The 13,207-nt window shown below is 40.4% G+C and overlaps 1 protein-coding gene across 1 annotated transcript in view; it reads left to right on the top strand.

Moving 5' to 3' along the window:
• Window positions 1-220: 220 nt before the first annotated feature.
• The window catches only part of CEP55 (centrosomal protein 55), a 19,403-nt gene continuing 6,416 nt past the window's right edge, over window positions 221-13,207 (top strand). The window contains exons 1-5 of the mRNA XM_081823079.1: window positions 221-513; window positions 2,959-3,149; window positions 5,166-5,441; window positions 6,543-6,695; window positions 12,364-12,401. Coding sequence (XP_081679205.1) covers window positions 2,967-3,149; window positions 5,166-5,441; window positions 6,543-6,695; window positions 12,364-12,401 — 650 coding nt within the window. The 5' untranslated portion in view covers window positions 221-513; window positions 2,959-2,966. The remainder of the gene's footprint in view (window positions 514-2,958; window positions 3,150-5,165; window positions 5,442-6,542; window positions 6,696-12,363; window positions 12,402-13,207) is intronic.

The following is a 13,207-nucleotide window of genomic DNA, read 5'->3' as shown; positions in this document are numbered from 1 at the left end:
AATAGGACTGAGGACCCAGGAACAAGAGTTCCGTCCTGGGTTGCGCCTCTGCCCCCGCCCCCTCAGACCCACCTCCGTCTCGCCTCGCGTCCACGTTCTAGGCCCCGCCCCCTTGGGGCCACAGCCAATCGGGGAGCCGCGAGCCCGCCGCACGTACCGCGCCCCCCTTCCTACCGGCCGCGCCCCCGCCGGCAGTGACGTGCCCCGCCCCGCAGCCGCGGGATTCAAACTCCCGGAAGCGGCGCCGGTGCCGCAGGGTGTGCCTGGGTCGACGCGTACGCCGGGCTTCGCCTCAGGTGCCGGCTGGTGGTGGCAAGGGTGGCCAGGGCCCGCAGCCCCGAGGCCAGATCGGACGGTGAGGGAGGCGGGATCGGCGGGCCGACAAAGTCGGCTTGGACTCAATCTCTGCCCGCCCTGATATATGTCCCTTTTCCCTGGCGCTTACTTCGTGCCTGGCACCGGGTTGGGAGCCTCACGATCGTCGGCGTGTCGATCCTTCCTTTCAGCTTTGCGGTGGGTATTATCATCCTCCTCCTTCCCTTTTTTTTGGCGCGGAGAGGCCAAGTGACTTGGCCAGGGTCTTTCGTGAGAACATCATTTTGCCCAAGCACGTTCATGTCTATTCTACAAACATCTTCATTTTAGAGGTGGGGGAAAAAAAGTGCCTCATTTTGCAGATTTTCTTTGCCTCCCTGTTTGCCCACACAGCTCCTATGTCAGGGTTTTTGTAAGATTTTTTAAAAAGATTTATTTATCTTGAGAGAGAGAGCCTACGCACAAGAGGGCGAAGGAGAGAGACTCTTAAGCAGCCGTGCCAGCATGGAGCGGACTTGGGGCTCCATCTCAGGACCCTGAAATCACCACCTGAGCTGAAACCACCCACTGTGCCACCCCGGCGCCCGTTTTTGTAAGATTTGCCTCCACTTGGGAACGATGTGGCCTGTAATCCATGCCTTGTGCGGGTTGTTGGATCGCAGTTTGCTTGGTCACCCCCTGTCCAGCATGTCTAAGATCACTTCAGCCAATCAGTAAATATATATTGAGCAGCCGCTGTTAGGTGCTGTGAGGGATAAAAATAATTCAAGGTTCGGCCCCTGAAACAACTGTTGAACAAATTTAAAAAGCGGATGTAGGGTGGGAGTAAACAGTTGTGTCCTATGGCATATTAGCTTATACAGAGGGAAGGCTTCCTGAAGAAGATGCAGTGGGTCAAAGTTTGAACAGTGTGAACCCTGTGAGTATCAGCCTGACTGGAATAGAAAAAACAGGGAAAGGTGGTTGGTGGGACTAAGTGGTGGGGAGCTGGAAGATCCCAGCAGGGTCTAGTCCAGAAGCTAGAAACAGAAGAGTCATTCATTGCAAGAGTTCTGTCCAGAGGCCAGGAAGAAATGTCCATCGGTTCCTTCCAGTTCTACTGACCTATATAGTTCCACCATTCTGAGTTTCAGTGATTTGGTTGAAAAGCCGTTTTCTGTCTTATCAACCCATTATACCAAGTGTTAGTAACAGAACCATATAGAGAAGAACTTCCTGTGGCAGCAGGTTCTCAAGATAGCATAACCTTGCATTAGCCTTAATTGATTGACTAGTTATCTTAGTCTGTCACCTTGAATAGGCAAAAATCCAGGACTAACCTTTTGCTAGATGGTCTGTTCAACTCAGTTTACACAGCTCTAGTGTTTTCAGGCTCTCTGATTTCATACAGGATGATCCTAAAAGTTACTTTTACAGAGAGGCCTAGGTCTCCTCAATTTTTACTGGAATCACTTCTCACTACTTTTCATTTTCTATATAGTGTTAACTTTACAACTTGAGAACCTTTACAACTTAAGAATTTGTGTCTTTGTTATTTCTTGCCTCCTTTACTAGAGTGGAAGTTCCATTATGTAAGGGAACATTTCTCTTTCATTTCTTTCTCTCTCTCTCTCTCTTTTTTTTTTTTTTTTGCCCGTTTATACCCAGCATCTGTTATTCTGCCTGGTAAATTAGATTTTCCAATATTTTTTGAATGCATGAATGGTCTCATATTCCTCTAAATTTCTCAATCACCACCATTATTTTATCTTGGGATCCATAAGGTGGAAAAATGCTTTTTAATCTCCCTAATTAAAGCTACTTTTATTATATACGCAGTATGTTTCACTACAGATTTTGCTCCAGGAGTTAATATACACTTCTTCTAAACTGTTAACTAATACTGTTAGCAGGTTCTAAGCTTCTTGTTACTTAATTTGGCCTCTTATTCTTAATTCTTGAGTATTGTGCCTCTTTTTCCTGATCTTGGATTCTCCTCACTTTTGCTTATTGTACTCTCAGCTGACTATTTACATAGATTTGAACTAGATCTATCTTCTAATACAGGACATATCATTATGTCAGGTAATGACATTTCAGTGCCTATGTTCTCAGAATTATATATCATTTACCACTAGCTTTTTATTCCTGGGTAAAATATGTCTTTGTGATCTATTTCATTCAGCCTCCATTTAATGATTTAATCATTGATCCCTCTTTTTAAATGAAACTTTTTCATTGAAATATGATACACATACAGAATCCTGCACAAAACATAAGCATCCAAGTTGACATATTTTTAAAAATTTTTATTTTAGTACCAGGATGGTTAACATATGGTGTCATATTAGTTTCAGGTGTATAATATAGTGATTCAACAATTCTGTACATTACTCAGTGTGCGTCAAGATAAGTTGACATATTTTTAAAAGGTGAATTCTCCCCATGTATCTACCACCCAGATTAAAAAATAGATATTGATACCAGCAAGCCAGAAGCCTTTCCCAGTCCCTCTCCCATATCCCACTGGTTTGGCTATATCACTTCTATTGAGAGAGAAATGTTCTTCTATTTAGCAAATAGGTTATTAGACCTTTTCAAGCCTGAGACTTGACCTTTTAAACTTAGACTAATTAAGTATAATTGTATTTTTATTTTTTACAGTTTCAGAGATGTCTTCCAGAAGTCCCAAAGGTTTAATTAAAGGTAAATGGGGATCAAAGCCTAGTAACTCCAAATCAGAAACTGCATTAGAAAAATTTAGGGGTGAAATTGAAGCCTTAAAAACATCAGTGGATGAAATCACAAGCGGAAAAGGAAAGTTGACTGATAAAGACAGACACAGGCTTTTGGAGGTGAGTGACCTTAAAAACCTTTTTAAATTGTAATAAGCTGTACTGTAGGAGATGAGAAAGTATTTTCCCAATAGTGATATAATTTAGTTTTTCTGCTCATTCACTAAATTTAAAAAATCAAAATTAATTTCAAAGTGTTCAGTAGAGTTCAGATTTTAATGTGAGTGCTTAAAAATGCATTTTATCATATATATTGGCTGCTTTCCAAGTAATCTTTGTTTTCAGATTTTTTGAGGTAAAATCATTACATATATTGGCATTTTGCATTCTATTAAACTATATTTCAGATTCTCTGATTTACAATTTGTTATGGCATAGTCAATAAAGCAGTTAGGAACTTATTAGATTTAAAAATTTAATCATTAGGGGCGCCTGGGTGGCTCAGTTGGTTAAGCGTCTGCCTTCAGCTCAGGTCATGATCCCAGGGTCCTGGGATCGAGCCCTGCATTGGGCTCCCTGCTCAGCGGGGAGCCTGCTTCTCCCTTGCCGCTCCCCCTGCTTGTGCTTTCTCTTTCTTTCTCTCTGTCAAATAAATAAATTAAATCTTTAAAAAAAAGTAATCATTAATTTAATTTAATTTATTTTGTAAAAGTTCTTTTATTGCTCATAGTTGGAAAATAAATGACCTGTATTGAATAGTATCATTGGATTCCTTTAAATTTTATTTTATAAGCACACTATAAAACTGAAAGATTTATTATTTTTTTAACAACACATATTGAGGTAAATACTTATTCAAGCGTTGAGAAATGATCTATTACCAATTCTTAGACATAAAGATTATTTTGCAATCTGGTGATGGAATCTAATAGTTTCCCTGAGAGACCTCTTTCCAGTTCTTTCCACTTTTGACAAGCACTGGTTGTCAAAACTTTGTCTGCTTATAATCAATTAAAATTAAATTCCTCTAACTTCTACCCATTTGTTCTAATTGTACCTATTACAGCCGCATAGAATAAGTCTATTTTTTATCCATATGACAACTTTTCAGATATTTGAGGAAATCTTGCTTTCTCTTACTTTTCTGTAGACCAACCCCATACTCTTCAGCGTTTCTAGCTTCTTATCATCCTGGTTACTTTCCCAAACACTTTGTGATGGGTTCATATTCCTTCTGAATTATGCACCCAATATTGTGCACAATGGCAAACACGGGTTGAAATGGCACTATTATTTCCAGTAATCTGGATGCTGTACTTTCCAAAAGCCTAAAATTATATGGGCCTTTTTTTTTTTTAACTGTATCATACTACCACCTTATCTTAGGCTTGAGGCAACTAAAATCCCCTCATCATTTTCACAGGGTCATCTAACTCAGTCTCCCCATTTTATGTTTGAACAACTGCTTCTCCCTTCCACCCCCAAGCAAGTTTGTATTATGTTGTTTTTACCAGGTTAGCATGTAAAGTCATTCTGTTAACTTTTTATTGGCTCTCCAGAGGTGCTTTCTCCTTTATGTCAGCAGCAGCTTAACAAGCATGCCTTCTTTATGTTTTAAATCCTTGAAAATGTGAACACTCCTTTGAAGATCATCTTTTACATTTGATACCAAATCATTTATTAACAAAACAAGGCATTTTTATCCAGCTGTAACGTTCTGTTCTTTTTAAGTTCTATTGCTTCAAGTTCATTAATGAGCATGTATCTCTTGTATGACTACTTTTAGCCTTTAAGATGATTAAAACTGGTATGATGGAAGGATGATTATCAGATACTCATGTGAGAGCCAGCTTTTCTTTAGCTTTCTCTTACCACTCTTGACAGAGTTGGTTTCTCCTTTCTGTGTCTGTCTCCCATTCATTTCAGATATCCCTTACCATATTGCATTAATGTATTGGTTTACCTCTCAATGAGGTCCCTGAGCGTAGGACCTTGGCTTCATTTTCTTTTTGGCCCTGGTGTTTAGTATAATGCTGACTTGATATATAATAAACCCTTCATAAATACTTGTTGTATGTTGTTTATTTTCATGTTTGACCTGGCTTTGTTCTAAGATTTTTCTTAGTTTATATCTAGAAAATTCGAGTCCTGGAAGCTGAGAGGGAAAAGAATGCTTATCACCTCACAGAGAAAGACAAAGAAATACAGCGACTCCGAGAGCAGCTGAAAGCCAAGTACAGCAATACTGCATTGCTTGAACAGCTGGAGGAGAAAACAAAGGAAGGTGAAAGGAGGGAACAGCTGTTGAAATCCTTGTCTGAAGAGACAGATGTATTGAAAAAACAGTTGTCTGCTACAACTGCAAGACTTGCTGAACTTGAAAGCAAAGCCAGTACACTTCGCTTATCACAGGTACTCATCATTTTTTTAAACCCAGATTTTTTTCCTTTTGCTGTAAGAAACAACCTCCAAATCTCATGGTCTTACACAACAAATGTTCATTTTTCCCTCATGTCACAGTCTAGTGCACGTGGGAGGCTTTGCTCTGCAGAGTCACTCAGATCCAGGTTCCTCCCTTTTAGTGGCTCCCTTGTCCTTGCACCAGATCCTCCGTGTACAGCTGTAAGCTAGAAGGAGTGTGTGGAGCATGAGGGGAGGGTCTGGGGGCCAGGCCTGGCATTGGCATATTTCACTTCTACCCATATTCCATTGGACAGAATTCAGTCTCATGGTCTCACTAACCTTAGCAGGGAAGGCTGGGAAATACCATCCACAGCGTGCCCAGGGGAAATGGAAGGGGAAGTTTGGTGAACTGCCTCTGTCCTAGTTTTTACCAAGAGGACTAAATCAAGAGGGAGAAAGGGCTACGAGGTGAGCATCTAGAGTACCTTTGGAGAAAAATATTTTGTGATTTGTTGCCAATGTTCACACAAGCCTGTTTCCTTAAAGCTGTTAGAAGACCGAAATATAGCTTGTTATGAGTTTTGTTGATTAGTCTGGATACCTAACCATCCAACCATCCAACCTCTCTTTCTTTCCTCTATGTGAAAATCAAAAAAAAAAAAAAAAGAGAGAGAGAGAAATTATGTTTTGAGTTCTATATAATCTGTATGAACTAATACTAATTAATACTCTTAATACAAATATAATTCTAGAAAGAAAACAACTTTTATCTTTTGTTTGACAATTTAATATTTTCCAGATTTCACTTAAATGGCCCGACTGTTTTGTTTTGTCTCATTTTGGTGAAAATCACTGGGCAATTCTTATGCACTGAGGTATTCTAATGATCCAGAGAACCTCAAATTAGGTATGAAATCTCAGGGCTTCCAATCTGCTGAAGGAGTTTCCAGGAGATCTTCATTCTCCTCTGGTACCCATCACCTGGCATGATGGGTCATCAGCATCTACAAGATTTCTTTGTGAAGTATACTCTGTTATTATAGAACTAGATATAATGAGGAAACTTCTCTTGTTAAATTTACGATATTAACTAATATTGGTTTATTTTAGACAGTGGCTACAAGCTGCTTCAACTCATCAATGAATAATATTCATGAAATGGAAATACAGCTGAAAGATGTAAGTTCATTTTCTTTTTATTTTTTTAAAGATTTTATTTATTTGAGAGAGAGTGAGAGCACGAGGAGGAACAGAGGGAGAAGGACAAGCAGACTCCACACTCAGCGTGGAGCTCGATGTGGGGCTTGATTTCATGACCCTGCGATCATTACCTGAGCCACCCAGGTGCCCCTCATTTTCCTTTTATTATGTTATGGGAAGAGAGGATTAATTCATTCATTCTTAAATTTCATGGAAATTGTGACTTGAAAACAGTCTGTTGAGGAGATGGAGAACTGAATGGTTTGAGATCATCTCCCTAGGTTACTACCTATAAGTCTCTTTCTAGACATTCAAGAGGGCCAGTTCCTCTAGTCCTGGTCTCATTAGGTGAGAAAGCCCTAGAAATCATCCAAATAGCTCAATAACGTTCCTTCTTCACCTAAATCTAATTTGCCCAATTATTATATTATTATGGTGTAATTTATAATTTCTTCTCTTTTTGTTTATCCACGCAAGATGTACTCATTCATTTGAAATTCTTCCCTTGGAACCAGGCTATGCTTTCATAGTTTGAAAAGGAAACACATTCTTTGTATACTCAGTACTTCTTTTCTATAGAATCTGTTATGAGGCTATTCTAGATATTTGGTAAGGCTATATTATTTCAAACTTATGTCTTAAATAGATTGATGTGTTTCATTGAGAATTGAATAAATTGAGGACATAGGACTATTATTCACGGTGTATTTTTTCATGTTTTAATATCAGATACACAAAGTATAAAATTCTTGAGTTAATTATTAGGCCAGTGGATAGGTATTTTGATTCCAGAAATATTACTGGTTCTACCCTGCTCTAAGTTGCTCTTAAGATTCCTGTTTTATTTCATCTAGCCAGTGTACCTAGAGGTCTATTTGATCTTCAAAAGAATTTAAATCCGTTGAGTGTCTGTATCGTGATGTACTGCAGTAGGCTTTTCACCTATAGGTAACTAAGATAAAGAAGAAACATAATTTTTAAAGATCTTTCAAAATAAGTTCTTTGTGTTGTATGTTACACTGACCTTTATCATTCTGTATCAGTACCTACCAGATGCACGTAGCTATGAATAATTTATCTACACACCTGCTTTCCCCCTTATTTACTCCAGCCGTGCTGGCTTTCTAGCTATTCCTTCAATACACTGCCTTTTCTTTCTGTTCCCTCTGCTGGTACCCTGTTCCCCCCAGATATCTTCATGACCTGCTTCCTTACTTCATCGTATAATATTCAGTTGTCACTCTCTTGGGTGGGAGGGGTGGGGGTAGTGGGGCCGGGGCCAGAGTGTTACCTAGCCACCTTTTCTAAAATTATAGCTCCCAGACAATTCCTATTACCTTTTCCTGCTTTTGTAACTTTTCCCCTCATCACATATTACTGTTAAACTTACAATATATTTTGCTCATTTACTTTGTTACATGAGTCTTACATTGGTATATGTTTAATGAGGGAAGGATTTCTGTGGTTTTTTTTTCACTGCTATATGCCCAGTGTCTAGAACATCTGAATTTTATTAGTACCTGAAAATATATGCTATATATATAATTTTTAGGCTTCTCAGCATCAACTGCTTCAAATATCAGTTAAAGTTATTTTTAGATAATGACAATTCTTTGTATGAAGGTAACTTGGAAATGTTATCCATGTGTACCCAATCTTTTTGTTCTGTTTTATCTTCCAGGCTCACTTAAGGATCACATTGTGCTCCTCTGCTCTGTTTACTTTAGAAAGGCTTTTATTTTATTTTATTTTTTTTTAAATTTTATTTATTTATTTGACAGAGAGAGACACAGCAAGAGAGAGAACACAAGCAGGGGGATTGGGAGAGGGAGAAGCAGGCTTCCCGCGGAGCAGGGAGCCCGATGCGGGGCTCAATCCCAGGACTCTGGGATCATGACCTGAGTCGAAGGCAGACGCTTAACGACTGAGCCACCCAGGCGCCCCTAGAAAGGCTTTTAGATAAGTGGAGTAAAATTTAACCCAACTCACCTTCAAATGGTCTAGACTGAACAAGGCCTCCCTGACTCTCACATGCATATGAGCCTAGGGGATCTTCATCAAATGCAGATTCTGATTTCATTGGTTGGGATAGGGCCTGAGATTCTGCATTTCCAATAAGCTCCCTGCTGCTGCTGCATTCACTTACATATTTGAGGAGCAGGGGATGGTTTAGCTCTGGTTGTCTGTGAGCCCGGGAGGAGACTAGGGAGCAGGGAAAGCAACCTGTCACTCCTCTGAGCACAGGCGCTGCCGCATTATCCTGCTTTGAGAGCTTAGCAGTTCCAGTCCCTCACCCTTCCTCCAAGCTCCCACAAAGCTTCCTGGAGCACTTTGCCCACCTATTTTAAGAATCAGTATTTGCTCTGCTAAAATAATCCCTAAAAACCCATGTTTACCTTTCTTAAGGCCTAGCTGTATCATTCCTTAGCTACCATTTAGGTCTAGCTGACATTTTGAAATAATTACATGGAGTTCGTACTGTAAACACTGTACAGTGTCATTAACTTGCAAACCAGATAGGCTAAGAGGCAGTTGAAATAGGCATTTCCTGCTCTTAATTTTAAAAATCTAATTTTTAAAACAGAATTTAGGGCAGATAAATAATTATTAATTTTTTATTTGGAAAAAAATCAAATTTACAGAAAAGTTATAAGAATGAAAATGGTACATAGAGCACCCATATACTCTTTACTAAAATTCAAACATTGTTAACATTTTGCTCCATTTCACACCTCTCTTTCAGTCCCTACCCCGCCCCTCACACACACATAATATTTTTTTTTCTGAACCATTTGAGAGTGAGTTGCATATATTACGACCCTTTAAACCTATATACTTCAGTATATATTCCTCAGAATGAGATGTTCTCTTACATGACTACAGTACAGATAGCAACTTTATTTTTTTTTAAGATTTTATTTAATTATTTGAAAGAGAGGGGAGGAGAGAGAGCATGATTGGGGGTAGGAGCAGAGGGAGAAGCACAGGGGAGGGAGCCTGACAGGGGGCTTGATCCTGAGATCACGACCTGAGCCGAAGGCAGACGCTTAACCGACTGAGCCACCCGGGTGCCCCCAGATAGCAACTCTAATAAATTTAACATGGACGCTATACTTCTATGTAATCTACCATCCATATTCCAGTTTCGTCAATTGACCTACATTTTTTATTCCTCCAGTATAGGCTAACATTTTAACCTGTGTTACAGTTTTTGCCCAAGAAACAGAAAATGGATCCCTGTGAAGCCAGGAGGAAGAGCTTTAGTGGCATTTCACAGGACTTCACCTTTGCCCACTTCTGTTCCATATTTTTATCAATAACTTGAGTGGAAATGTTAAATGCATGCTTAACAGATGTGTAAAGGACACAAAGCTGCAAGAGATAATAATACAATGATGACTCTAAAGATGCAAAACTAATAATCAGCATTATTGATGGCCATCAAATCCATTTATTATTGATACTATTTAGAGAAGAAAGCAAATGCAGAAGTCAGTGAGAAGAGGCCTGGAGGAAAGAAATGTTGACTACTTTACTGAAGTAACATCGCCATCACCTGGCCTTTCAGAATATTGCCCCTCAAATCCTCACCCATCCCAAAGTTCGGGTTTTCATACTTAAGTAATGTATGGACAGGTTCATTTAAAAGAAGAAAATTTCATTACCATCCAGTGTTGACTTGAATTATTTATATTGAATTGTTTCTTAAAGATGGACAAATTTAAAATTTGATATAAAATTCCATATCTTTAGCATCTAACACATATCACAACGCATATTTAGATATGTGCATGCTCTTTGAGTCCTACAACACTACCTCTTTTGGCAACTGAATTTGAGTATATAATACAGAGCAGATGTACATTATCTCCACTTTACAAATGAATGCTTAAGCTCTGCGAGGAGAACTCACGTTATAACTGCCTGACGGGTGCAGAGAGAAAAGTGTGTGGCCAAGTGACTGGAGGGCCCTGGACTGTCTTTGATTCCAGAGGCTGCCTCTGTCTCTCTAATCCATTTCTTAGTTCTACAGAAAACAGCCACGGAAAATTCTTTAAGCCCCATGCCTAGATGCTCATGAGTTTGTACGATGCTCATGGAAAGAGCCTACCAAAGGTTAGAGGAACTCTCTAGACTTAAGAGCTTTTGTATAGACAGATCTTTTCAGATTTAAAGCTCAGCCGTTTAGATCTTTAACGGATAGAAATTCTTACCCTGAAAGAAGATGTCTTGATATAGAACCGAAAATGTCTAGTATGTTCCTTACCACTTTTCCCATCTCACCCCTACGACGAGATGCCAGCCTGTGGGGAGGGGAGCCTCTCCTTTTTCAGTATATTTACAACAAATGCAGGGTGATTCAAAAAGAATTGAGCACTTTTGAAAATATATTCCAGTATGTATGTTTTACTTCAGTCCGCTTTGACCAGGCAACTTTTTGTCAAGAACTTTATGTTTGTACCATCCTTTTTTTTTTGGCCACCCCCAAAGGATATGAAATTATACGTCCTGGCTGCCCCTTCAACCATTGATGATAATAGATTCCAACAGGTCTGGGATGAATTATGACACAAGGGTACATATTATGCACTTGTGAAAATCATAGAAATAGCTGTGATAGTTCTGTTACAAAGGGGTTTGAAATTCATTTTCATATATTCCTTAGGTCAAGAGTGATAGCTTTTTGAGAGTGTTTGCTTCTTTTTGAATCATTCTAAATGGATTGTTCTACTGTGTATAAGGAACTTCTAGATTCTTTCATGCCGTTTCCTCCCTTCCCAAATACTCTCAAACTTCAGTTTGGGGCTAAAGACCTGCGTGGGTGCTTGCTGATTCTGGCAACCATGCTTTCTCCGCTCTGTGTCGTCACCATCGTTCACGTTTATCAAGCAGCTACTTGCTATGGAAACATCGAACACATGAATGGAACCATACAAAATCTAAACAAGCCTGGGCCCAGCTGTCCAGGGGCTCATGATCTAGTTCATATAAGAACTATCATCAGGACACAATCAAGGTCATGAGTGTAAGATGCCAGATAGATTGAATGGACATTAAAATCCCTGTTGGCTTACAAAGGAGAGGGAGCTTGGTGAGGGCACTTAGGGTGAGGAGGCTTGAAAGACAAGCTTGGATGCATTGGAACTTGATGAAGAGGTGGGATTTAAGTGGGCAGATGGTATAGGGAGGAGTTGTAGGGCATTCTGGGCACAGAGGGTGTGTATAGTTGTGTGGACAGCAAGGTGGCAGTGGAGGCCAGAAATGGCCAGGCTGTCACCTGAAGAGATGGGAAGGGACAGACTGCAGACCATTTGAATGTTAGCCTAAGGGAACATAGCTTCAGTTTTAGCAAGTGCTGTCATGAAGCTTTCAAAAATTCTGTTACTAATATAATTAAAACGATGTCGCACTTTGGGGGAACAAGGGAGAGGTTGAACTGAACTTATTAAGAGTAGTTATTTTTCCCTCCAAAATAGAGTGGTCATTGTATTAATTAACTGGAAGCTTTTGGTGATAGCCTGTGTCTCCCCTTACTCTCATAATGGGGAAATCTCCTGCCAAACAGGATTTATCGAGATCCAGCAGTGAATCATTGCTCAACTAGGCATTCCCGTGGAGGCAGACAAGTCATAGCGTGGGTGCCGGGGCCAAGGACTCAAATGAGCTCCCCTACAAATGAGCTTGGCTATCGTGAAGGGGTGTTCATGTCACTATGTGGGCCTCCTTCTAGGATGCTTCGTCCATAACCTTTTACACGTGTGACATCAGGTTTAGATGTACATGGCCTCTCTACACAAATGGTCATTGAGACTTACTTCCCCAGCCTATCAAGAACAAAGAGCGAGAAAGGGACAGTCCCATCTCCTTAGACTGAACTTCCAGGTTAGAAAGGAGAGAAGAGTTATAATCTCATTGCCAAGGTGATGCTGTATAAGAATTTCTAGGCTTTTCTCCCCAGCACCACCAGACAGTTGTCTTTTTTGCTAGCTTTTAACCTGAACCTGTGCCCCACTTTCAGTAACAAACTAAGGTAGGGGGCCGGGGGGAAGGTAGTATGCGATTGCTGGAGATACTGTCTGCGTGGGGAGCTCCTGAGCAGAGTTGTGTGTAGGGTGGAAATCTCTGTTTGGAGCAGTGCACATCCAGCTCTGCCACAGAGGCATTCTAGTTTACGGAGTGTGACATGGACAGACGCAAACCATGGTGTCAGGTGCTCTGAAGGAGCCTGAAGTCAGAAAGGATCTCCGGGTGAGTTGTGAGCCGTGCAGTGGTGGTTTACAGTTCTATATGACCCACGAGAATTTCTTTGTACTGGGAAAGGCTGCATCACTGGAGCTCCCTTATCCATTTTAAGATTTTAGTTTTTTTTTTTTTTTAAAGATTTTATTTATTTATTTGAGAGAGAGAGAATGAGAGAGAGCACATGAGAGGGGGGAGGGTCAGAAGGAGAAGCAGACTCCCTGCCGAGCAGGGAGCCCGATGCGGGACTCGATCCAGGGACTCCAGGATCATGACCTGAGCCGAAGGCAGTCGCTTAACCAACTGAGCCACCCAGGCGCCCAAGATTTTAGTTT

Source organism: Leptonychotes weddellii, chromosome 6, assembly GCF_054177405.1.
Source record: "Leptonychotes weddellii isolate Sample4059 chromosome 6, ASM5417740v2, whole genome shotgun sequence".
NCBI classification, from domain to species: Eukaryota; Metazoa; Chordata; class Mammalia; order Carnivora; family Phocidae; genus Leptonychotes; species Leptonychotes weddellii.
This window is presented reverse-complemented; position numbering and strand designations above follow the sequence as displayed.